Here is a 27,515-nt window from a genome sequence, read left to right as displayed (position 1 = left end):
GCTTTCTGGACCTACGGGGTTCGTACCATCCATGGTCTGCCACTCCTTGCGCGGTCAGCTGCCGTTCCAGTCTCGGTGTATCGCTGTATGGCGCGATACACGAATCTCTTGCTGATTTGTAGGAGTTTCAGGAGATTGAAAATCTCACCTGCTGTCTTCCCGACCTTGTGTAGTGCAATTTCTGCTACACGATTTTCGTAATCGCCCCACTCCATCAGAACTCAGTACAATATCAACGAACATGAACAGTCAAACACACACTACATACATCTTCCGCTTTATACACAGATGGCAGCACTGTGCCACTCCGGATGCCTACAGCGCCACTCCAAACTTTGTGACAGTATTTATGATATAACTAGGTATATGAGGAAATTTCATCATGATATTTACACGATTTGTAGCATTTTTGCTTCTAAATTTATTCTTTCGGTTTTAACTTTTCATTTATTTATTAAATTACTAAAACCTAGATCAAGACCAGCCAACTCTGATTTGACACTTCTCCCATTACTACTCATCCTACATCGCGAACATTCGTGTACTACACTAAATTTCTCCGAAAATTGTACTTTATTTTCCCTTCAACTACGAAACTTGAAATGAAATCTTTCGGTTTACCGTCCCACGACTATGCATTTAGACTAAGAGAGAGAGATTAAGGCACGTGAATAATGAAAGAATTGGCGGAATGAGAATGTGGGAGGAAACGGAAGCACCCGTGAAAATACACGCACAAGATGTTATCCACCCCAACCTTACTTGTACGGGGATCGAATCAGGAAACTCACACCAGAGGTAAGCGCTCTCCCACAACCACCATGCCGCCCCGCAAGTACGAAACTTACCCGACTAGGTTAAGCATAGTTTGTCAATAATAATATAATCAAATTCAATTTATTCAAACAAATAAACTGATTAAACATATTATAAATAAAAGGAAATAAAAAATCCTATGCTGTTGTATATAAACATTCTTCCATCCAAAGATATGCACACATGTCATGCAGCTATGAAAAAACAAATAAATAAACAAACAAAAATTCAACACAATCAGCTTCGACATAAATCCTAAAGTTAATAATACCGACCTCTTGCTCATTCATCACGATGTCCGAACTAAAGACTAAGAGATGGACTTATTATTACAAAGACATCACGAATACAAACGAATGAATCATTAGAAAATGACGTAATAATGTTCGAAAATGTAATCCTTATGAACTACGCAATAGTCCGTATGGAAGCCAAGATTAACTGAATTGCTATGTGAATGCAGTTTGTTAAGTCATGGTCCGTGACAACAGAAGTGTCCGAAAGGTAAGGCAAAGGAACGAAATGGAATGCATACCCACCATCACTGGCGCACCTGTTCCCTACGGACGCATTCCCGCGCTGCTTCGCCCTTTTCTTACGTGGGTTAGATAGATTTCCTGCTTCTAGTGGCCGTCGTGCACAGGTTGGTTGGTGATTTCTGCACTGTCAGCCCTCCCCATTGTTTAATAGCCAGGAAGCCGTCCCGGGTTAGGTTCTCGGTGGGAGAGCACAAAAAAAATTTGCTTTCATAACAATTCGACTCCTTTAGCCTAAATGACCGTTCAACTAAAAATTTCATTTCATTCTTTTTGTTTCTTGCATTGTCGTTTTCATGGGATATACCCGCACGCTGTACCGTATTTATTACTATGATGATTAAATCTTCGTACAGAGAATCTGTACCCAGAAACGGCATTCCTACCATAAGAAACACTCCATAAGGTACCACGAGTCGATTTCGTGATAAATGAAGCATATATAACTCATGAATTTATGTGTGGTCCCATAAACTGGCCTTCCGGCGAACGGGCTTATATTTCAACAGAATCATTGATTATCATCCTGCACATACTCCACTCATTTTCAGGTGATATTCATGCTAACTACGAACAGGGTAAATACGAAGAAAAAAAGGGTTAACTGCTGCATCGCCGGACCAGTTTTAGGAAATTTACCGAGTCAATTGGAGAATTTATTTAAGTTTGTGAGGAAGAATGAGTGAAAGTCAGGGAAGGGGAATAGTAAAAGTTAAGAAAGTTGTATTTTTTTCTTTTGTTGATTATTTTTGATGTTGTAAGTAGCACTATATGTGGAGGCGCATGGACTATTTCGCGGAGAGGTACACTTGTTTTATTATACGGATCCATAGACTGCAAAATGAACAAAAAATTTTGGCAAGTCTTTAATTTGCCCATTTCATGTCGAGAGCAGAACCCAACGAACACCTGCGGGGCTTATAACCCGTTGTTGTTGTTCTTGTTACTTATTCTTCTTCTATTATTGATCCGTATAGTAAAACTACATGCCTAACCACATAATTTAACGTAACGTAATGTAATCCAACCAAATATAACCGAATGCAGTACATTTTGGTACTTTTTTCTATTTTCAAATTGGTCCGGCGATACAGCAGTAATGCAAAAAAACACGATATGCCAGAAGTAAGTAGTGACATTATTTACATGGCATCATTACGCAATTGGGTTCACTCGAGCAGACGGCTCTACCAAAAACAAAACTTATAGGTAAAATACAATGTCAAACACTTTTCGTAAAAGAAGTAGAGTGTGAATAGAAGTAATTTCTGCCATTATACATCATATTGAAATACATTTTGAATGGGAGTGAACGTATTCTAAGTGCAACTATTTACTGAAGCTGAAGGCGGTAGAATACAAGAATGCGAAAAAGGTGGAAATAAACGGCGGAAATATTCTGTTCGTGTTAGCAATGGACATTTGTGATGGATATAATGTAAACATACGATTTTATTACAAAGAATTGTGTGATCAAGAGCGTCATATTATGAAGTTTCTGAAGCGTCATGGTATGTTGAAACGTAAAATCAACCATGCGAAGTGTGGAAAAAAAAAGTTAAATTTTTTCTCGCAGCGGGCCATTAGTACCCGGGAACTACTGAAGCCATTTTTAAAGTAAGAGTTATTACGATTATTTAAATGTTTTTGTAAGTGAAAATTATTGCGGATATCTTATGTATTTTTCCACTATCCTTAGTTTATGCGTACGCCCCCCGTCGCTGACGCGCCTGCTCCCTACGGACGCACGCCCTCGCTCGGCTCGATCCCCCTGTTCTGACTAGGTTAGCTAGCATTCGTGCTTTTAGTGGCCACCTAGCACAAGTTGGCTCGTGGTTTATGCATTAGCTCTTCATTTAGTGCATGCTCTGCAAGAAGAAGTCGGAAAATGCAATAAGTGTGTAAACATTTGGTAGAGCCGTCTGCTCGAGTAATGCCACGCAATTCACTATAACGGAAGTATTAAAAAATGCACAGTGATATGTAAATTTCCAAACATACTGGCAAGCACACCCTTCACTATGAGTGACAGCTGTAACAGAGCACGCTGGGCGCGCATCGACACACTAATTTATGCAGTACTCGTCTGCCTGTACGCCGTCATTTTTCCCAGTGGGGATCAGGGACGTAGTGTCCATTAAGGCTATAAGGCTTAGCCTATCCATTTATTTATACATCAGCGGTCTTGTAAGAAAGTATAGAACAGAGACTATGAAATATTTAGAAGCTCACATTTAGTAACGAGTTTTGACCAAGAAAGAAAGGAAAAAAAAAAAAAAAAAAGAGAGAGAGAGAATAAAAATGTTATGTTATTATGAATAGTATTGATACATCAGGGACTTTATTGCGTACTGGTTTGCGTTATCACAGCGTAAAATTTACATTTTAGTTTTCGATAATTGACATAGCAGTTATAATTGCTTGTTGTAGTTTTTGCGTTGCGTTGCTATCCGCAAGTTTCTTCGAAGATCGATACTGAAGGAGACCTCAGATGAGGTATAGTTTCTTTTCTTTCTTTCTTTTTTTTTTTAATACTTTCAATCTAAAAATAGCTTTTTATGTAAAAATCATGAATTGATTGTAAGCTACTGCTCCACTGTTTTCCATTAGTATGCTGATATGTGTTGTTGTGGGTGAAGTGCTTAAGTTTGTCTATGATTTGGGGAAGTTACACTTAAGATCGTCCTATAGCTATCCGTTTTTATCTGTTTCTTTGAAACAGTAATACGGTGTATGTGTGATATGCGAGTATCGCATATGTAAGGGAAATATGAAGCAGAACCACTCTTATACTTTTTCTTGCATTGTATGAAAAATATATTGCATGAATTAGCATTTTTCTATCAAGCATTACAGCGTAGTCAGAACACTAAGACGTGATCGTTTAAATAAGGGCGGATAATTCACTTTACACTCATATATATATATATATATATACAACAAAAAATGCAAGTTCCAGGGGATTGGGCCTCTCCTAGCCACCCTCTAGCTACGGATCTAATTTCAGCCTACCCATTTCAAACCTTCTCGCTACGTTACTGGTGGGGATACGAGGATACGAAGGGCATTTATTTCCTTAACGGACTTTCACATATAGCATATGTCCCTTATGCCAGCACATTTCGTACCGGTAGAAGTGTAAAGCCACTACCACATTATTTTTAAAAGAAGAAAGTACTATATTTTATGCGCAATGCGTATATAACCCGCTCTTCACATGCACAAAATACACAATCCTGACAATAGCTTTGGCAGATTCATCACAAAATCTTCTGCTGCTCGACACTGCCAATAATTATCTTAAGGTACATTTACCTCAAATATTCCGTTGAATATATTCACAAAATTAAACATATGTTAGAACTAGTTTTCCTTGTACTACCTTTCCTAGTATGTTGCATAATTCTACATTGGCTGAATACATAATTTGGGCTTACTGTTCTACATGCTTGATTGCATCATGCAAACAATATGGATTGCCACATTGCAAAACCCAGTTCTCTCAGAATTATTATTTTAGATCACTTATTCCAAATGATAAATCGATTTTCTCTTGTAATGTGTACAGGGAGAAAACAAAATATATGTATGCATATTTCGCACGTGTTCATTCGTATCTGTTACTATATTTGTATGTGTACGAAATTGGAAGAATATTCAAATAAAACATTACATTAATTTGAAAATGTAAGTTTGTTTAAAAATAATATTTACCTAATTTTCACAAAGAAATATGTCTACATATTACATATGAGAGCAATAACAAAACGTCGTCTGCCACTTCCCTTCCAAAACAATTGCATCGTGGTCGCACTGGCTGGCGATAGTTTTTATGCGAGTTCCACAATCATACAATAGCCTTCAGTTTTTATCGGAGTCGTCGTAAAATTAAGCTCTCTTATGGGGCGTTTACACTTAGTCGATTTGCGTTCGATTCAGTTGAATTGACGTCACTTTCAACTTAATCGACCGTGTAAACGGGAATTCAACTTAATCGCTTGTTGATCGAAGGCGACTAATCGACTGGCAACTGAATTAAAAGACGTTATATTTTCTGTGGTTGAAATAATTGAACATCCATCGATCTAATTCGGCCTAGTTGCTTCGATTTAGTGGCAAATGCAGCGAGTCGATTTAGTCGTGCGACTAAATCGATTTAGTCGTGCGACTAAATTGACCAAGTGTAAACGCCCCATTACGAAAAGTGGACAATGCTATTTTGCAATCACGGAAATTTCGATGTTATAATTATTCTTTCCTTCATCCATTGATTAGAGGTGTGTTATGATCGAATAGTCACAGCTAAGGAGAAGGGGGAATGGGATTAGTCTTTTATGTGTTTATTAAACTAGTTTAATACTTACAGCAAATGAAGAACGTTTATGATAGAAAATAAAAGAAAGATATTTTAAAAATAAATAAATAAACCATGTTAACAGCTTAAAGTATAAACAGCTTAAATTAACCATCAATTTTATTACTCTCGTTTGCCTAGCTGGATTTATTCAGTTGACTATTAATAATAATAATAATAATAATAATAATAATAATAATAATAATAATAATAATAATAATAATAATAATAATAATAATAATAGGTAGTCTTTCATGCACGTGATGGCGTTGGTGACCCAAATCTCAGGGTATATGAGTTTTAGCGGTTCAGGCCTAACGTCATTTGACAGCTGGCAGTTGAAGCTAGCAGATGTGCGAAAAGTACTAGAATTCTTATAATCAGAATAAGATATTCCATCGTGAAAATGAATGAACTTTACGCAAAAATGTTTTATTTCGATAAAGGTGCAAATGCTGCGTAGATCCATGAAGACATTTGTGCTGTTTACGAGCACGATACGTTATCAAAAGCAACAGGTAAAACATGGTCAGTCACTTTACTTCTGAAAATTTTGATGTCCAATATGCTCCTCGCAGTAGGCAATCAATCAACTGCAAAACTGGATGGATACATTCTTGTAAAGTCGAGGTAGACCGGCATTAAGGAGTCATGACGTCGCCAATGACCTAAGCACCTGCTGAAATTTAACTTCAGAAAGTTAAAAGATAGTCATATGATATATCATTAAGGCCAGCATGTTCTCAGAAACTCAATTATGAACTTTAGTGATCATTATTCTGTACTTAATTGGGAGATTTAGGATTATCTTCATAGTTACGCAAATCTAGGAGACTGATACTCGTATGTTAAAAGTTTGGATTATCACGAAAACACATGTAAGTTAAACATATTTACAAGCCAAGAAACAGTGAAATTAGATATTCAAGTTGTATATTATTACATTATTATTACCGCATTTCACTGTTGAATATCAAATTTCACTGTTAGTTTTCTTGGCTTGTAGATATGTTTAACTTACATGCGTTTTCGTGATAATCCAAACTTTCAACATACGAGTATCAGTCTCCTATATTTTCGTAAGTAACTATGAAGATAATCCTAAATTTCCCAATTAAGTACAGATAATAATCACTAAAGTTCATAATTGAGTTTTTGTGAACATGCTGGTCCTAATGATATATCATATGACTACCTTTCCATTTCAAAAAAATATCACATTTTTCAAAATGGCTGATTTCAAGATAGCGGCGGATGTTCATGATCTACTCTGCCCATTCTTTGTTTGTCAGTATATGTAACTACCACCGTTTGCATTGTCTATCTTTCGCTATTTTAACGAGTGAACAGTTTATTTGATGTATTTCAATAAGATAACATAGAGGGGACCCCATCCTATATCAACACCTATTCTGATTCTTTGGCCAACCTGAAGTATATATTTTAATTCTCCTTTTTCCCATCAACTTTGACCTCCTCCCCCCTCCGTTTCTTATGTCGCTCAGCCGCAATAACTTTGCACATATACATATTTTCACATTCTCTATCAGTCGCACAATGTCTCATCCCGCAACTCGATTCATCCATATGGACCCTTTACTTGTGAGGGAGATCACGTGACCAGACAGTGCGAAATGGCTTCATAAGGGTCTACGTCCTCTTGATTTTAGCAGGTGTACCTTAGCCCACTTCCTAAATTTTGGGAACGGAAGATAAAGCCATCTTCTTAAATTTTGGAAATTGCCAAATTAAAAATTTGCTTTGGCAGTATAGGTAGGAACGGGAGTATAATTCTTGGTAAGTTTGAGTGGTCCATCTCGTTCCCTTCTATGGGTAAAAAATTGCCAAAAAATCAAATTTCTGAGGTTTCTGACCTATTTTATATTCTTTGATGAGGCTTTATTGCTTTATATGGTTATAAAGAAAGTACAAGGGTCCATTTCCTTTCATAAGACATGGATATATTGACAGACTTCTCTTAAATGTTGGAGGGCACATAGTAGAGATGGTCATAATTTTCCGGATTCGGAAATTTCACTTCGTGGATTTCGAAAAAGATCAGGAATTCAGAAAAAAATTGGATTTAGGAAAAGTCAGGAATTTACAAAAATCTGGATTTCGGATAAATTGTCACATCAAGTCTAATCTCAAATATTTATATATGCAGTATGTTAGTGTATTATTTTTAAAATAAGTGAAAGGTAAGAGAAAACTATCAGTCAATTATTTTTTTGAAAATTTAGTTATTTGTGCAAGTTTGCGCAGCGCAAACTTATACTGATTCAAAACCGAGAAAAAGAAACTCCGTAGTAAAGAGCTATTCATACTTAAACTTTTGATGTGCAGGGATAGGACTGTGTGAAAAATTGAAGTTAATTTTTAACCGTTTGAAAGCTAAATGACGTTAATGTTTTTTCCTAAACCTTTCAAATGTAACATTTTCAAAACCGCTTCCTTCTACATAATAAATATTTATATAGATAGTACTGCTATCAGAGGTAAAGAATACATAAAAAACTAGGCTTTGATACTCGTGATCCTCGGTAGGAGCACAGAATTTCCAGCATTGATCCAACACCGTGATGCACTTTAGAAATATAACTTGAATTAAAATACACGGAACTGCATTTTAGGAGTGTCGAAACAGCACTGATAGAATGGAATCTTTAAGTTTTACATCCCACGGTTATGCCGGTAAGGCTAAAGGAGACGGTGATGATGAGAAATGAATGAAATGGTGGAATGAAGAATGTGGGAGGAAACGGGAGAACCCCGAGAAAACCCACGCACACGGTGTTTGTCCACCAGAAAGTCCACACGGCGCGAGCTGCGATCTACCACTGAGCCACCGCGCCCCCTTAGCAGTGATAGAGTCCAACATGCTGATCAAATATTATCCGGCCAAAGTTCGTCGTGGTTACATTGCCAGAATTATGTTTCCTGATTCATACAATCAATTCAGATGTTTTGGAATATGATTTCAAAGTAATCTATTACTTTTAGGGACATTTCATTTTTGTTTTCTTTTCAATATACCCTAGGAAATTTTTCTACATAGGGCCTATCCATAAATATGGTTTACAGAAAGGTTAAAATCAATAATTAAGTGTTTTTTCTTTTTTCGAAAATTGATCTATCGATATTATTTCTAAGTTGCGAACTTCCTTTTATCTATATTGTTAGCATACGCGTCTTTGACGTAGGAGATCAGGGTTCAATTTTCAGTGGGAGCTCTTGTGGTTCGGATCCCTCTTTAAGCTTTAGATCCACGTTTCACATACACTTGCTGCGGAAACTCTATTTTAATCTTTCTAAGTCGGGTAATTTCTAAGTTAATATTACAATTGATAATCCCATAGTACAACTTCGTTTGTTTCCCACAGAAAGAACCCTGAAAAGGCAGTTAGCTTCTGGGAGTGGGAGGTGAGTTTTCTCGAAGGCAATTAAAGGGATTTCGTTATATTTCATAAACAAATATTTCGTTGACCACCACCGAATATGGCATAAGACATTTTTCCTGGACAAAATTCTGATTCGATCGCAAGTTATATGAGTTTATTGTTCACATCATCGTGTACGTGGGTTTTCTCAGGTTTTCCCATTTTATTCTACATTTTCGTTCCACAACTTTTAAAATAATCATTCTTATTCTTTAGCCTACTTGGGATAACTGTAGGCACTAGCCAGGGGTGTAGCCAAGGGGGGGCCCATCGGGGCCCGGCCCCCCCAAATGGATTCCTGGCCCCCCCAAATGAGCAACTTTTAAAACATCATAGTAAAATTATTTCGCTTCATTCATTTAAAAGTAACAAAGTTTATTGACAATTAATAATTTATGGTAAAATAGTATGGAGAAATATTGTTTTTCCATACCGATCGAAAAATAGTATAGTATCTCTTCCTTATACCGATCGAAAAATAGGATACTTTTTTGTGACAGCAGATTACACAATTTACTGCGATTTATATTTGACAGTTTGAAGACAAACGTTTTAACAAGGTACTACAAATACAGCCATAAAACAAAGGTACTAAACTGATTTGTAAGTACAGTATATTTTATATGCTTTAGCAAGTGTTTTAAAAGACATAGAGGATGGAAAATTTGGTGAGAAACAATGTTTTTATTCAATTTGGATTTCATTCGCTCTCTTTTATTTCTACTCAGTGTAATAAAATAATTCTGTTTTGTTTTAGTCACGAATAATAAATAAATATTTTTCTCAGGAAACCATAAAGAAATTAAGTGAAATTTCAAAGAAAACCAATCTTGTGTAGACAGGTTTTGTATACAAGGTCTTAAATTTAAATATAAAGGTAACCAAGAAAAGTTTTGTTGCTTTTTCACCCACCACCTTCGAACATCGATATGTCACCTAACCTGGAAGATAAAAAATAGTCCCATCAGCATCGACGACCTTCTGAAAACGTTCTGGAAGGCCATGCAATCCATCGCGGTAGAACTTGGTTGGCCGTGAAACGAAGAAAGTATGAGGTGCATTTTGGACTTTTACTAGGGATTTGAACTGGCGTCCTCTAAGGTGATTCTCCAAAGAATGGAACAGGTGATAATCGGACAGTGCAATACCCGGGGAATATAGTGGTTGCAATATTGTTTCCCATCCAAGGCGGAAAATGGTGTCCTGAGTCATCCTAGCCACGTGGGACTTAGCGTTGTCCCGTAATCGAGGACTCATTTGCAATTCAGAAGTGATGGCTCCAGAGTTTTGAGTTCTTGTTGAGCACAGCTCAACTGCTGACAATACACAGTTCAACTGATACTCTGACCAGCTGGTAGCAGTTCCCGATGCACGATGCACCAAACACACAGAAGGACCTTCTTCTGGTACAGTGCTGGTTTCTGCTGTTTTGAAATCGGTTCATGGGATGCTAACCAATGATGACGGCGCCGTGGAGCTTCGTATAGGACCCACTTTTTATCACATGTCAACACCCTGTCGAGAAATGGCTCCGAAACAGTAAATAAACACAGGCGACTGCCGCGTTGCCTTCTGGCCCGTAGTCAAAATATGAGAGACCCATCGACCCAACTTGTAGTGTTTCACAAGTTGATGGATATGCTGCTGAATGGTTTCACCACATACTGAATTGTAGTCCCAGTTCCTCTTTGTATATGTGTTGGTCTTCTGGCACGTGGTGTTTTCGGGTGTTTCGTCACCGTCCTTAAACTTGTTAAGCCACCGCTGCACTGTCCGCGTTGTCACGACACCCTCACCAAAGGCCTGGCATATCTTCTGTCCCGCTACAGCGGCGTTTGACTTCCATTTGAACTCGTTCAGCATACATGCTCTTATGACCATCTGTGGATGTCTCATGTTCCCTCTGTCTTTACGCAAGTTCACGGTGTGTCTGAATTGCCACAACCAGGTAGTATGTTGGATATACCCACACCAACAACTGACGTTCGCCTTATCTCCACTCGCATTCAACTCACGGTGTGAGGTCCAATTGAACACAGACCTCCACGAAAAGGGACAGAACTTTCTTGGCTACCTTTATAGTTATGCACAAAAGTATAGCGTTTGGTCCCGGGCAGTAGTTCTTGATTAAGCATAATAAAAACTATATTGAATATTATTTATGGATAATAATAATAATAATAATAATAATAATAATAATAATAATAATAATAATAATAATAATAATAATAATAATAATAAGCTAAAATAGTGTTTTTAGTCTTCCAGAAGGAAACCAAAATTTTCCTTTCTTTCAGGCCTCAAAAACACTAGCAGCGGCACACATTTTTTGCTTTGTACATTGTAGCTGGCCCCCCCTCAAAGCCGACGGGCCCCCCCTACACAAACCTGCTGGCTACACCCCTGGCACTAGCGGATCCAGAAGGATCGTTTGGGAGGGACGGTTCGCTTCCTGGAAGATGAGCGTAGCCTCAAAGTGACCAGAATTTTACTTTGCAAAAATCGGACGCATATGAATTCGGGACTGGAGGGTGGTAGCCAACCCTGATTCCCAGATTCCATTTTGAGACCCGTATTCTTTCTGTAGATTAAAATTAAACACGCACTTTCATTTCGGAGATGTGGCGGTGTCATGATTCACTAGTAACCGCAATATATCAGATGCGCTGTCTTGCACAGTACTTGCAGAAAAAAAAATACTGTATTGACGATGGCATTCATTTTAAAGAAAAAGTGTACAAATTGCTCTAATCATTTATATATTTAATAACAATTGCGGGACAGCAGTTGAAAAAACGACAGATTCGGTGTACGTAAAAATAAATAATAAAAGTATACATGCATAAAGAATAATACAAAATGTTAACACATAACAAAATACATTATGATATTTCTGTATACATTTCTTGGTAGCTTAAAAAACAATTAATTATAAAGTGACGTTTAATAGTATATGGCACACACTGTTCCAAATGGGCCAAAATATAGGGAATCAAGCTTTACATATTGCTTTCATATCTGTTTATATCAGATATAATTCAGCAAATTGAAAACTGAAAAGAAAAAAAATGTAATATTCAAACTGAACTCCAAGGATGTTGAGTGGCTCCGTGGTGATTATTACTCGTGGTAGTGATTGCCCGAACTTGAATTCCGTGGCTTTCCCCCGAAATAAGAATGTTATGGTTTTTGCCTTAAGAGAACTATGACCTGCACCTTCAAGGACTTAGATCAAGTACAGGAGAATGAAATAGTTACACTTTCTAATACATAATACTAATCATCGCTGCGTTTAAGCATTGTACTGTACTACTAACAGAAACCCAGAGCGACGATTTGAAGTTAACCTACAGCATTAACATACAAAGAAATGAATTGTGAAGGTAAATCCTACATATAAATATAATATATTGCAGTACTCCTTAACCATATAAATCACTACGAAGATAAATGCTCAATTTATTCAGTAAAATACTGCAAATAATGTAATAGCAAAAATATCAATACTAAACTTTCTCTTAGACGAACTCAACAGAAATTTTGTCGGATCTAGCACGAAATGTGTAAATTTTACATGAATTAAAATTATATAGAATCACAATAACTGTTTATTAAAAATAAAATATAGCCTATATACCGGTACACATCTTTTACGATTGTGGTTGTGCCCTTTTGTTTCAGTTAAAGATTTTAAAAAAGCAATTTCAAAAACTTTTTCGAGTTCGCTCATCTTTCTTGATTTTGTTTGCGATTCAGATACATCCAAGGAGTTCAACTTATACTCAGGCTCATGACTTTTGTGGAGTACCCACAAGCTGAAAATAATTACGAGCAAACACCACGACGGGGGAAAACACACAACGGCCTTAGTCACCTTGCAGTCCATACCTCTGTGAAAGTTACAGCACAAACTCAAATCTACACCGTCTTGTTCCTGGCAAATCTGTCGATGACACGATCGTAATCTACGTTTCTCTCGGTGCATATATAGTAGTGCCAGGTCGCTAATTCGATCTGCACCCATCCGGGACAGTAGCCTTGTCTTCAACCTTTTTAGTGTTAAAATATTCTTTCGGCTGATGCTTTGTATAGGGTATTTTGTACGAATACACCTCTTTTCCAGTGGTATAATTGAGTATGTAAAGAAAGAAGCATTAGACCAGACTAGGAATATGGGGCTGGAAATTGGCTCTATTAGGTAATTTCTTAAATGCAGTTGTTAGAAACATAATATAATTATAGCTATGCTTACAACAACAATAAAATTATATTATACTAGCCTTCGCCTAGGTAGGGCTTCGCCCCCAGACCCCCAATTTGCTCTGTACACGGCCTCACACAGTATAGCAAATACTCCTACGTGCTACTTGGCAAAATTTTCGCGTTCTTCCTTCTACGTATCTCTTTCACATATCATTGGATTGAGCTGAAACTCTGTCACGAAATTCAAACACCTCGTAAGGCATTTTAGTGAACTACCCTCACATCTTTTCCTTCCCTTCTACGTTGTGTCAAAAAACGCTCAAATATATGTTTAATTAGGCTATTTTAAATGAAAAATTAAACTACCAACTTTCATGTCTCTAACCATAAAGGATCCCGAGATATGAGCATGTTATATTATTATTATTATTATTATTATTATTATTATTATTATTATTATTATTATTATTATTATTATTATTATTATTATTATTATTTCTGTCCCTTTTCTTTCCTTCTAGGTAAAATATCAAAAACGCTGAAATACGTATTGAATTATTTTGAGTGAAAATCCATACACCAAATTTCATGTTTCTAACCTTCGAAGATTCTTAGATATAGATATCTTATTTTAATAATTGCATTCCCCGCCTCTTTTCTTCCCCTCCCTTTTTCCCCATTTTACTAAAGTATCAAAAAACGTTGAAACGCGTGTCAAATTATTTAAAATGAGAAAACCAAATACCAAATTTCAAGTCTTCATCCTTAAGAGATTCAGAGAGATGGCCGCCCCTTCTCTTCTTCGAATTTCCAAGAAATCCTTCCTTAGTGACACCCTACGCCAGAAATCTTATCTACTGTTCGAATTCCAAATTTCTAGCTTGAGCGGTTTGGCCTGTGCGATCAGTTATTCACTCAGGACTTCGTCTTTTATATAACAGCTTGTGTTATTTCCCAAGAAAAGATGAAATGCCATTAAAAGTCACAATAAATCCCTGCTCCCTTCCTAATGTTTCCGTGTTTGAACCCCAAAAGTCACGGCTCTCTTTGTTGATCTAGTAGCTAGCGAACGTATCTTTGATCTTTGATGCATGAGGTTCTGTGATTTGATTCCCGGTGATGAGCATAGAACGCACTATAGTGGTTCAGATCCAACTTTAAACTCTAGCTCTCGTTCTGTAAAGCATTGCATTTGACAAACGACTTAAATACATATCAATGAATCAACCAACCGAAAAGTCTCAGATTCAGAGAGCTTTCAGGTAAGGAGCCCTAAAGATTCTATATTTCTCTTTATTCAAGGTACAGGTACTTGAAGTTTCGGGATCCGAATTCCATTTCCATATCCTTTTTCTAGGACACAATTTTAAAATATATCTTTTTAGTTCAAAGAGTGAGATCTTTAACAATCGGGATCGAATAAGAGAGCCTACTCACCAAAGGTGAATGCTCTACCACTGAGTCACCGCGGCCAATGAACCACTTATCTTCTACTTACAGTAGAAAAGCATTCCTGCTCTCTGTCACTTTCGATATGAATATTCATTACTAACCCTAAAGTACAGCATAATCCATTTCTTTCGGAAAATCCCAAAGGAGTAGTTTAGTGTAGGTTAAGCTTTTCTTCGGACTAAATTTCTTCAAAACTTTTTAAAAGATTTCTCCAGACATCTATTGCAATTTTGTTCATATTATATGATATCTATTGTAATAACTCTACGGATTATCAGTATAACATAATTTATGATTAATTTGAAAATTTGGAAGCAAGAAACTATAGAACAATGGTCCGCACCCTTTTATTTTGTAAAGGTTCGTAAACCACGGTGATATAAAACGCTCTGATGACTAGATATCGTATTTTTATACGCTTAAAAATCTTGAAATATGCATGCCATTATGTTGACAAATGTGTTAAAATATGCACCTACAATGCAATAAGAGAGTATTTTCTAAAATGTAGTGAAGTTGTGAAAGAAGTTTTGTAGGTGAAATGTAACATAGGAAGTGTACTTTCAGGGATGACTCTTCATAATTTATTGTTGCGATTCTTACAGTTTATATACTCCTGAATTTTTTAAAAATACACATAGATTGTGCGATTAAAATGAACCAAATGATATGAGAACACAATCGCTAGTATTTCTCCACAATTGTATTTTAGAGTGCGTGCGATTAAAATGAACCAAATGATATGAGGACACAATCTCTAGTATTTCTCCACATTTGTATTTTAGAGTGCATTTACTTTAATCAAATAATACGAGCCTCATTTCTATATTTTTCACTGTACGAAGGAAAAAATATTTTTTAAGGATTTACAACTTCTCGTATTTAGCCTTACAACATATCACGTGCTGATTCTCTACATTTTCTGGTGTCAGTTTGTTACGTTTGTCCGTTAGAAGTTTGTATGAAGAAAATGACCTCTTAGCATCAACCGATGTTAGCGGACAATATTTATAGAGGAGCAAGTTTAGTAACTACATATATTTTCTGGCAAGTTGGAATCTAACTCGACTTCAATTCGTTTGTAGTCGGAGTTTCTTTCAAGAACAACCAACAATTTCCTTTCTATAGAGCAACAGAAGTCACCAAAAACTGACTAGAGCTCGTCCTGAACTTTATTAATTATAGCTAAGCATACATTAAGCAACATCATTCGCGTCTCTAGTTTCTGAATTGATGTCGACACAATCTTCAAATGAGTCTTTATCAGTATCAGATTTCTCTTAATATCTTGGCAATTGAAAGCTTCTCTGCTCTGCTGAATGCAGTTTTACTCAGAAAAGTCGAATTCTTGCACAACACTTTTCAGTTTGTCAAAATGTTCACAATAAACAATTGCAGCCTCGAGCCGTTTCTCAGCTGGGTTCAGGGGAAAGAGGGGTGTGAGAAAGCGTTTCACGATACACTTGTAAACGGAGGGATGTTGTCGCAAAGAGTTTCTTTGTGTTTGATATTAAGGAATTGACATTCGGAAGCAAAGATCGAATTTCTTCTGCTACTCATGGTTCATCGATCATAATTTCTTGCAATATGTCCAGCACATTTTCCAGTCCATGTTGAAAATCATTTCATTAGTACCATGACCTACAAATAGTTCAAATCCGCTACTTTTGGAGCACAGACACGCTAGTTTTTGATCTTCGAATCTGACAACACTGACTCAATGATTTAAATCAACACAATGTGAGAACCTCCATTTGGTCTAGTGGCTATCACACTTGACATCGGTTCGCGCGGTCCCGAATTCGATTTCCGGTTAGGGTACAGTTAAACGACCGAAGTGGTTCGGATTCCATTATAATCATTAGCTCCACGTCTCCTTTAGACGCCCTAGCATAATCGTGGGACGTTAACCTAAAACAAACCAAACCAAAAATCAACACAATGTGTATTACTAACTGAATAATTGCATATAGCTATATGGTATGGATCGAGCTTGAAGTGGTCGGTGGTTAAACTAAAATTAAGTGAAATGTAACTAGGGTGTAATTATAACTTTTAATTAACCATGGTTTTGTGTACATCAGGATTAAGGGGATAACTAGGGTTACTAAAAAGTTATCAGTTACATTTAGTTTTAGTTACAATTTGCATTTACATGTATTGCTGGAATCAAAACTTTGACATTAACATTAGCATTATAAATACTACGAAAAAAATCGTCTTTTGAAAACATTCTTGCACCATAAAACAAATTACGAGTAATTTTAAAATATTTTACAGTTTAGCTACGTTATTTGCACTATATTTAAAATAATATTTAACAATTTATTTAAGTTGGCAACACTACTTAAAATAATGGAACTGCGACTTGTAATTAAAACCACCAAAAACTATTGTTATAATGTTATAGAAGCAAACTAAAGCCACAATCGTTATAAAAATTTAACACAAATACGTTATTTTAAGCAATATAACAATCACTATCCATGTGTTTGCTATCTCTGAAACGGTTTGAAATAACAATTGTTGTAAATGACATTAAGTCTTTTGGAATCATCTACATGATGAGACGTGATATGCTAGCACGTTTTCGAAGTAAAGTCTTTAGAAAAAGTTAAAATTTTCATTTCTTCTAACTTTGATCCTTCATTCATTCGAAATACATTATACCATGATCATAGTATTTGACGCTAAGATACAAATGATGCGCATTGCACCGTCTATGCCATTTGAGTTATTAGAGATCTCCAAAATGTTGATATTGGTGATACTGTATTGTCCTTTGCTACACTGAATAATGTATGTGGTATTGTGGTTTTATTTAATATCTAAATTAGAAATAGGTAATACCTTACATAGTGCAATTTGAGAAAATACAACTTTATTTTTAGTTGGCAACAATGCTTGTTTATCTAGTGGTATTGCAGAGTATCTGGAAGAATTTTCTCTTCTATATTTCACACAACATGGTACAAATTTTCAGCATTTTTAATATATATATATATATATATATATATATATATATATATATATATATATATATATATATATATATATATATATATATATATCGAGAGGAAGGGAATGACGATCAGCCCACTTTGCCCTCTTGTGTGACCCAAGGAGAAGTCAAACTAGTGCTTCCATCTGCCTCTTCTAGCAAGGTTTCTTGTGTATCGTCGAGGAAGTTGTCAGAGAAGACTGAAGTCTACAGCGTGTTGAAACTGTTTTTGTTGATTTTCTTATAAGGATCTGCATATTTCAACTCACGATACGTACAATTTTAAGTTGTAAGATCTTGAAGTTACTAAGATTCATAAAAAGTTATTTTTACGTCTAATGCACGACACATAGTTATATTTCAAATAAACTACGTTTTTCAGTATAACTAGCTCAATTTTCAAAATGGCGCAATGTTGGGAATGCCGATCAGGTGATCGGTTTACCATCATGGTGATCTCCATTCCTAATAAACATTTGGAATACTTCTCCAGCCAAAAATTATAAAAGAGGCTAGACCTAAGGGGCCATATGCAGAGTCCTTCTGACGATTGATTAGTGCCATACTAAAGCGTTCGACTTACATAAGCTTCCTGCAGAAATCGGGCGTTTAGCATGTCGCTAATCATTTGTCAAAACGACTCTGCATAAGGCGGAAGATAGGTAATACGCCTACTTGAGTCAAACACTCAAAGTTTGGTATCGGTGTAACCTTTGTGGATCGTGGGTGCATGCTGACTGTACTGTTGTGGACTCACCACGTGGATATATCTGTGACGTGTCTTCGAAAAAAACGTCAATAAAACATTCAGTTGACGTTTCTCAGTCTTTCGAAGGCGCAGTTTAGCAAAAAAAGAAAAAGAAAAAACTTCAACTGTCTATGAAACTATGTGTGTTTATTAAGCTTGTACTGTGATCGCCATTACCAACATGTAATGGGAATGGCGACCAAAGTAGCAATTTGAGTTTTTTCCATCGCGTTCCCGACCTGAAAGAATGAGCCTCTTTTTATTTTACATACAGTTAGCAAAAAAAGTATTCGTCTCAAAGCGCATACAATATAAATCGAATCATATATTAAAGGAATGAAGAGTCTATCGCACAATAATATGCCCGTAGGTTCGTCTACACTTCCCAGCATAAAATAAAGAAATAAATAAATTAAACTTTGTCTTTCGTTTTCTACAGGTTACAATAAAGCAGAGAGAAGTCACATTTGCTGCCAAAAAAGTATTCGTCTTGTATCTACCTGAAGCAACACACTCTTCGTAATGCGTGTCTTTTGGTACTATTTGTAGACGTTTGTGTCAGTTAGTAAACTCTAGTCGAAGTGTGTGTGTGTGCTGCTGCTGTTGGAGTGAACAACTAACAGAAATCAACCAGGGGAAGACAAAATGGGCCGAAAATCAAAAGAAAAAGTGAAGAGGAAAGACGAATAATGATACGATTGTTTGGTAAGGGTAAATCCTTTAGTGAGATCAGTGATATGATTGGTCGGCCTATTACCACCATTAAAAGCTTTATATATAAGTTTAAAAAGACAAAAACATACAAAAATCTACCGAGATCGGGGCGTCCATCACAACTAACGCAGCAAGATAGACGTCTCATCTTACGTAAAGTTAAGAAAACTCCGAAAATGAGTGCACCCGTCATAGCTGCGGAGCTTGAACAAGAGTCTGGAAAGAAAGTGTCAGGTCAAACTGTGAGAAACGTCCTCCATGAAGCTGGATATAGAGCCCGAACAGCCCGCAGAAAACCATATATCAGCAAAACCAACAGAAAGAAGCGCCAGGAGTATGCAAAATCACACAGAAAACGAGACATTCGACTTCTGGAAAAAGGTGGTTTTCACTGATGAAAGTAAATTTAATTTGTTTCAATCAGATGGACGAGTTCTGATATGGAGAAAAAAGAATTGTGAGTTGGAGGAAAAGAATCTTACAGCTACAGTGAAACATAGGGGCGGGTCAGTACTTGTATGGGGGTGTATGAGTGCGAACGGGGTTGGGGAATTGTGTTTCATTGAGGGAATAATGGATCACATAGCATATATCAACATCTTGAAGAAACATCTTCCCACGAATGTTGAGCAAATGGGCCTAGTAGGGGATTACATATTCACGCAAGATAACGACCCGAAACACACTGCCCTGAATACGAAGCTGTGGCTCTTATACAATACTCCGAAGTGGATGGAAACCCCTCCACAATCACCGGACATAAATCCAATTGAGAATATATGGCACACACTGGAAACAAACATACGAAAACACCACATTTCAAATAAAACTGATCTTAAAAACTCATTGTTGACGGAATGGAGAAAAATTACCAGAGCAACAACAGAAAATTTAGTTAGATCAATGCCAAAGAGGTTGCAGGAGGTCATACGGCGAAAAGGAGGACCCACAAAGTATTAAAATTTGGGGGACTACAATCTAAGCCATTGCAGATGAATAATGTTTCTATGTAGACGAATACTTTTTTGGCGTGAAATATGTTTAGTTTATTTTATTTGTACCTTTTCGTATGCTTCGAATGTGAAATAACTTAATTTCTATGTTTAGTAAATATATAGATAGTGTAATGAAATATTTGTGTTTCGTTCTTTCTTTTATTACTGAGTTGAATGCAAATTATATGCGTACAAACACTTCAGTTCTGGCCGGACGAATACTTTCTTTGCTCACTGTACTTATTTTAGAAGGATTGGAGTACGTATTTAAAAATTTGTTTCAATATATTTTGCAAATGACTACGTAATAACCCATTTTTCTTAGGTGATCGCCATTGCAAACCTCTCCCCTATATATATATCGGGTGTTGTAAAATAAGTCTTACAACTCTTGGGAGGTGACTCCTGTCACTGAGACAAGAAAAAAAGTTATCTTGAACTTTCGGCTATCGCACATAGTTTCAGATCTACAAGGTGCCGAAAGCGTGGGAAAATTACTTTCGGATAGTGATGAGCAAATGCAAGACCAAGACCAAGACCCGGGTGGTCTTGGTCTTGGTCTTGGTCTTGCACATGCGGTCTTGGTCTTGGTCTTGCAGTGGAACCCTCGGTCTTGGTCTTGGTCTTGGTCTTGCACACCTAGTCTTGGTCTTGGTCTTGTTCTTGCACACCCAGTCTTGGTCTTGCTTGCAAGAGTCTTGCAAGTTTTGCTTTTAAGAAATCTATGATTTTCATAAGTAAATTTTACTCTGGATATAAGGGATAATAAATCCTACATTGCGTCAATAGTGAGGGAAATACAATGTATGTTTCTAAATGTAATATAGGGCCAATTTTACCTTCGTGTAAGTGTGATGATACTGTACAACATAGGCGATGACCTTTACTTTTTTTTTTTTCAATGGGTGATCACGCTTCACTACTTATAAGATAAATCACAACATTTCGTAATATTTTTATATGTTTTAACAGATCCAATACTCCACTGGTTCCCAAACTGGGGAGGCTATCCCTGACAGTGAGACGCATGAAAGAAAACCAAGACGGCACAAATTACTGAAATACCATAAATTGCAAAATTATTTTTACACTCTAAAGGCGTCATATTTTTTTTTTCCTACCACGATTAGCTCATCTTTGTATTGAACAATCTCCCAATTAAATATTGAAATTTTGTTTTACTGATTCTAATATGTACTGTATGGGGCAGAAATAAGAACATACGCAAAAACGATGAAACAGTTAGACTTTCGAAATGTGGGCATGGAGAAAAAAGGAGAGAATCAGTTGGGTTGAACGGAAAACGAATGCGAAGGTTTTAGAAATAGTAGCAGTAGGGGAGAAAAGAAAAATTTTAGATGTAATGAAGAGGAGGACATTGGCTGAGGAGGAACTGTATTATGAGGGACGTGCTAGAGGGAGGGGGCGAAGGAGATCGTAGTTGAAGAAAGATATTAAGACAGAAAATTGCTACGTTAAGACGAAGAGACTAGCTGAGGACCACAGTCATCGAAGCTTCTCAGCTGCAGCAAGTGACCTGCCAATAATGGCAGAATAGCTATTATTATGACGATGATGATAAGTTTTGCAATATTGACCAAAAAAGAGAGAACAAATTAAAATAATAATAATTAAACCTCTTAATATTTTAGAATATGAAATGAAATTAAATTTGTGAGTTTTACGTCCTACGATTATGCCGGCTAGGCTAAAGGAGACAGTGATGATGAAAAATGAATGAAAATGGTGGAAAGAAGAAAGTGGGAGGAAACGGGAGAACCACGAGGAAACCCACGCACATGGTGTAGTCCAACACAAAGTTCACTTGGCGGGGGCTGGGATCGAACGCGGGACACCAAACACCAGAGCTGAACGCTCTACCACTGAGCCACCGCGGCCCGAATATTTTAGAATAATTTGAGTGAAAACTGAAAACGACTCAACTGTCTGTCTTTTATATATATATATATATATATATATATATATATATATATATATATATATATATATATATATATATATATATATATATATATATATATATATATATATACTCAATTTATATAAATACTTTTGACCTACATTAGAAATACATAACAACGGCATCAAACTTCAAGTTATTTGAAATAAGTACGAAATCACTCTCAGTTGTGAATATAGATTATTTATTGTTGTATAATGTTATATCGTTGAATCCTAGATATGCCGTATACTTAAGGGGGCTATAAGTTATATTGATAAACAATTATTCAACGTATAAGCATCCACCTATGAAATCAAACTTGCGGTCACATGCGCTAAGTTTTTGTCAATGTCATGAAAATGTTATTTCAATATTAATTTTATAAGTACACATTAAAAATTTCCAACGGATGCTTGAACCTCAGAGCCAAGGCCATATCCATGTAGTCGGCACCTATGGTGTACGGAATTGCCGATGTTCAATGCTACATTTCCCGTTAGTTTTGGAAGAAGAACACCATTCATATGTTTTTGAAATGAAATTAAATATCTACTTTAACGTCCCACGATTATAACACTGAAGCTAAGGGAAACAGTGATGATGAGAAATGGTGGAATGAAGAAAGTACGAGGAAACGGGGAAACCCACGCACAGGGTGTTTGTTCACCAAAGAAGCTCACATAGCGCAAGCTGCGATCGAACCAGGGCCCCATGTACCAGAGGTGAACGCTCTGCCACTGAGCTACCGTGTCTATAACATGCTCTAGTTTATTTTTGCTTATCCACTTCTTATGGACACAACTATTCTTCATATGATTTCCCAAAATCCAATCATGGGCCGTCGTGAATGATCAAATGATGACTAAAGTAAATCAGACACTGAAGTTATTATAGCTTGTAACTATTCATAGAATTATGCTGTCGGACGTCTCGTGAACAACCGATTTCCGGCGGTATTTTTACTGGAGCCAAGAAGTTCACGTGAAAGATGTAATGATTTTTCTTCTTCCTTTTTACATTCTATAAAAAATTCAAGTAGTGTTGGTACTTGTGCAAGACTCTTGCGCAAGAGTCTTGGTCTTGGTCTTGGTCTTGCAGGTATGGTCTTGGTCTTGGTCTTGGTCTTGCACCCCTTGGTCTTGGTCTTGGTCTTGCATCGGGATTCCTGGTCTTGGTCTTGGTCTTGGTCTTGGTCTTGCATGCAAGACTCTTGCAAAAACTGCAAGACCAAGACTCTTGCGCTCATCACTACTTTCGGACGCCAATAGTTCGGGAACTATCCAACGTAAAGAGGGCGGGTTAAAAAATCACTGAAGAAGTCATACCTGCTGTATTGAATTTTGCATGTTTCACAATCCTACCATGCACGCGCAAGGGATTCCCCAAAGGAACATAGGGAGTACCGGATAATCTGCCCAATGAAAATTGGTCTAAATGGATATGATTTGATAGTTTCTAGCAGGTAACAATAATTCGTTTGTATTAAGTCGATATCTGGAACAAATACAAAATGGCGGACAGGTTCATGCCCGTTGTGTGTGGTTGCATAATCACCAGGTACGGATGCCGGAAAACAGTGACGTTCTGAGTATTAAGAGTAGCGAATTTGTACTCAAATGCTCTAGAAAGACATCTGGAGTGTCGGTAGAGCACAACAGATGAAACAGGTGATCCACATCTGTGAAGATACGTAACGAAAAATGCCCAGAAATGCACTCATACTCAGTAAACGAGAGTTCAAAGCGTCGAAAATGTAAAGAATAGCATCAAAAATATGAAAGCCATTGCCAATTCCCCAATAATATTCTATCAAACCGATGCAATATGATATACACGGTTGCATACCAATAAGGATGCAGCAACTGGGTTCACGTTGAAATTGTGCTAGGGGACTCATAAAGAAACTGGGGAAACTAAAGGAATGTCACTAGTGGGATCGCATGATCGATATTGAAATGTGGCTAGTGTTGATATCGATATGTAACTACTGGACAAATGTCAATATGTCTCACTACTGCTGGGACACCGTCTCACGTGCGAAAACTAGGAAAATAACGTTGTGCATTCTGCTATTATATCTGGTGCAGTTTTTGGTATAACGTAACTAGAACACGATTGTATCAATGACCCTCTTTGTTTGGGACATTGTCCCACAGTCGACATATATGAAAATAAATCTCTTAATCCATGCATCAAATTCTGATAGAGCGTGAAAATAACAAACTTGTATCATGTTCCACGTCTTCTGGGACATATGATGTACTCGAAATATAGGAAAATACCTCCAGAAATTAGTATCTTACACGCGGTGCACATTCCAAGACAAAGACGAAAATGAACCAATTTGGCACATGTAACACTACAGCTGGAACACCATACATATGGAAAATAAAATGACATGAGATATAGGAAGAAACGTCTTAAAGCTCTGATTGTTTACAACTGTGCAGTAGGAGTAACAAAATGAAACACACAAGCATATTGGGAGGCTATACAAGAGCGCTTATCAAACAAAGTGAGTACTCCTCAAAGAAATGAATACAGAGAAAGTGAGGCTCCCTCGAGCCTCAGGACTAGAGTGCTCGCTTCCGCTCGCGTGGTCGCAGTATCCAATTCTACTGGGAGCCCACGGCCTCAGCTTCAAGCCCCGAGTAGTTATTTTCCTATTTTTCGCACGTGGGACGGTGTCTCAGCAGTAGTGGGACATGTTGGCATTTGACCATTAGCTACATGCCGATATCAACACACACATTGGTCACATTTCAATATCGATCATGCGATCCCACTAGTGACATTCCTTTAGTTTCCTCAGTTTCTTAGTAAGTCCCCTTGCACAATTTCAACTTTTCCTCAGTTGTTGCATCCTTATTGGTATGCAACCATGCACATCATATTGCATCTTTTTGAGGGAATATTATTGGGGAATTAGCAATGGCTTTCATGTTCTTGACACTAAGCCTTACATTTCCGACGCTTTGAACTCTCGTTTACTGAGTATGAGTGCATTTCTGGGCATTTTTCGTTAAGTGTTTCCACACATGTGAATCACCCTGCTTCATCTGTTGTGCTCTACCGACACTCCAGATGTCTTTCTAGAGCATTTGGGTACAAATTCGCTACTCTTAATACTCAGAACGTCACTGTTTTCCGGCATCCGTACCTGGTGATTATGCAACCACACACAACGGGCATGAACCTGTCCGCCATTTTGTATTTGTTCCAGATATCGACTTAATACAAACGAATTATTGTTACCTGCTAGAAACCCTATCAATTCATATCCATTTAGACCAATTTTCATTAGGCAGATTATCCGGTACTCCCTATGTTCCTTTGGGGAATCCCTTGCTCGTGCATGGCAGGATTGTGAAACATGCAAAATTCAATACAGCAGGTATGACTTCTTCAGTGATTTTTTTATCCGTCCTCTTTACGTTGGATAGTTCCCGAACTATTGGCGTCCGATAGTCATTTTCCCACGCTTTCGGCACCTTGTAGATCTGAAACTATGCCCGATAGCCAAAAGTTCAAGAGAACTTTTTTTCTTGTCTCAGTGACAGGAGTCACCTCCCAAGAGTTGTAACACTTATTTTGCAACACCCGATATATAGGCGCGGATCCAAGGGAATGGATATAGGGGCTATATCCTCCCTTAACGCTCAGGTATACACTGAATAAAATGACCTTCAATCCTACTTTACACTGGATAAAGAGGCAAAGTATGATTTAGCTCCTCCCTTGATCATATCCTGAATCCGCGACTGTATATATGTAGAGAGAAGATTATACACAACAGCAGTGGATTTTGTTTCGGGAGAGGCTTGAGGAACGGGTAAGAAACATTTGTGTTGTACGTGCAATACGAAAAAATGATCAGAAATTTATTTCGGGAGGGACTTGAGCCCGACACTTACCCCCTAAATACGCCACTGTACATCAGTCAACCTTTCCCATATTATCTCACACAGCAACGAAACAAATTTTGAGTAAACGCAAAATAGCTGTCAATATTCGAGACGAGACCGAGACTTTTGAGACTGATCAAGGTCTCGTCTCGGTCTCGTCTCGATTTATAGAGGTCGGTCTCGGTCTCGGTCTCGTCTCGGTATGTAAAAACCCGTCTCGGTCTCGGTCTCGTCTCTGTATATAAAAGTCCATCTCGGTCTCGGTACCATCCCTACTCTTAAGCACTAATATATATGCTAATCTTTGAAATTTGCATTTATATGCACCATAAAACTTCAAATTCGAGTTATATTATTGTTGTTAGAAACTTCTATCAAGTTTAACAGAGTATGTAAATAAAATATGTATTTGCAACATGTTCTTTTTGTAAAAGTACACAGATCTGCACGATATAATAGAAGAAGTTTGAAGATCAAGGAAGTCGGTTTGAAATTAAATGTGGAAAAGAATAAAATGATGCTCAACTTGTTCAGTGATTTCTTCTTGTCAGATTCCACTCCAGTTGGTTGTAAACTGGAACTTTTCTTTTAAGTTCAGAAATGTAATCAACCATAAATTTTTGTATGAAGATGCAAGGAATTGCCATTCATTGGGATGTCTATGCTAATTGTCCATTAGGAGCAGTAACTCTCTGATGCCAAAATACAGGATCAAACTGAGAGGGCAATGGTGAATTTATATCACTACTGACGGAACACATTAGAAAACTGGGATGAGTCAATGTTATTCTGACAGTAGTCCAGAGTTCGATGCTTGTGCGTGTTAACAGACAAATGAATACTGCTAACAAACAGGTGTTTATGGTAATGAACTTCTGGGTAATGAATAAGAAACATTACTGTGTCATGGAATTGCTAAAATTAAAGACTGGAAGATGTTTCTGTGGCGATGATCTCTTTGGCTGGAAGCTCAGTAGAAAGTAAATAATCTCTGGAAGATCTGATGTTCTGCAGTATCTTTTCTCATCTGGACTTCTTTTGTGGCAAAAGGAAGGAGGGAGAATGCTTACTTGCATAAACATTTGTATATGAATAATAGGCTAAATGTAAAAATCTTTGTTGGATGAGGTAAAGGAGATGTAAGATAGGGAAAGAAAAACTATTTTATTCGTGATCTTTTTTTATTAATAGGAGAGACTGGTTGATTTTCTCATGCATTACCCGCATATTTGATTTATCATTTACTCTTTGAATTAATTACCATTACCCTTTACCATCATTTTAAAAGAGTTGAGTTGAGTTGATTTTAGTTTAGCGTTCCGTTCAGCAGCGAGGCTATATGAGACGTGGACCTACTGATTAACGTGGAATCCGAACCACATGAGCTC

General features: G+C 37.1%; 2 protein-coding genes across 2 annotated transcripts in view; one reads left to right on the top strand and one right to left on the bottom strand.

Annotated features, from left to right (window-relative positions):
- Positions 1 to 5,223, bottom strand: part of IleRS (Isoleucyl-tRNA synthetase) — a 78,309-nt gene extending 73,086 nt beyond the window's left edge. The window contains exon 1 of the mRNA XM_081747965.1: positions 5,067 to 5,223. The gene's annotated coding sequence lies outside the window, so the exon portion shown is untranslated. The remainder of the gene's footprint in view (positions 1 to 5,066) is intronic.
- A 14,016-nt stretch (positions 5,224 to 19,239) lies between these two features.
- Positions 19,240 to 19,659, top strand: LOC145679265 (uncharacterized). The gene has a single exon (XM_081749853.1). It carries the CDS (start codon positions 19,240 to 19,242, stop codon positions 19,657 to 19,659), a length of 420 nt encoding a protein of 139 aa, XP_081605979.1.
- The last annotated feature ends 7,856 nt before the right edge of the window (positions 19,660 to 27,515 follow it).

The sequence above is a fragment of the Thermobia domestica genome, chromosome 2 (assembly GCF_964235325.1).
Source record: "Thermobia domestica chromosome 2, izTheDome1.hap1.1, whole genome shotgun sequence".
NCBI lineage: Eukaryota > Metazoa > Arthropoda > Insecta > Zygentoma > Lepismatidae > Thermobia > Thermobia domestica.
Note: the sequence above shows the minus strand (reverse complement) of the source record. Positions and strands in the feature narration are given on the sequence as shown.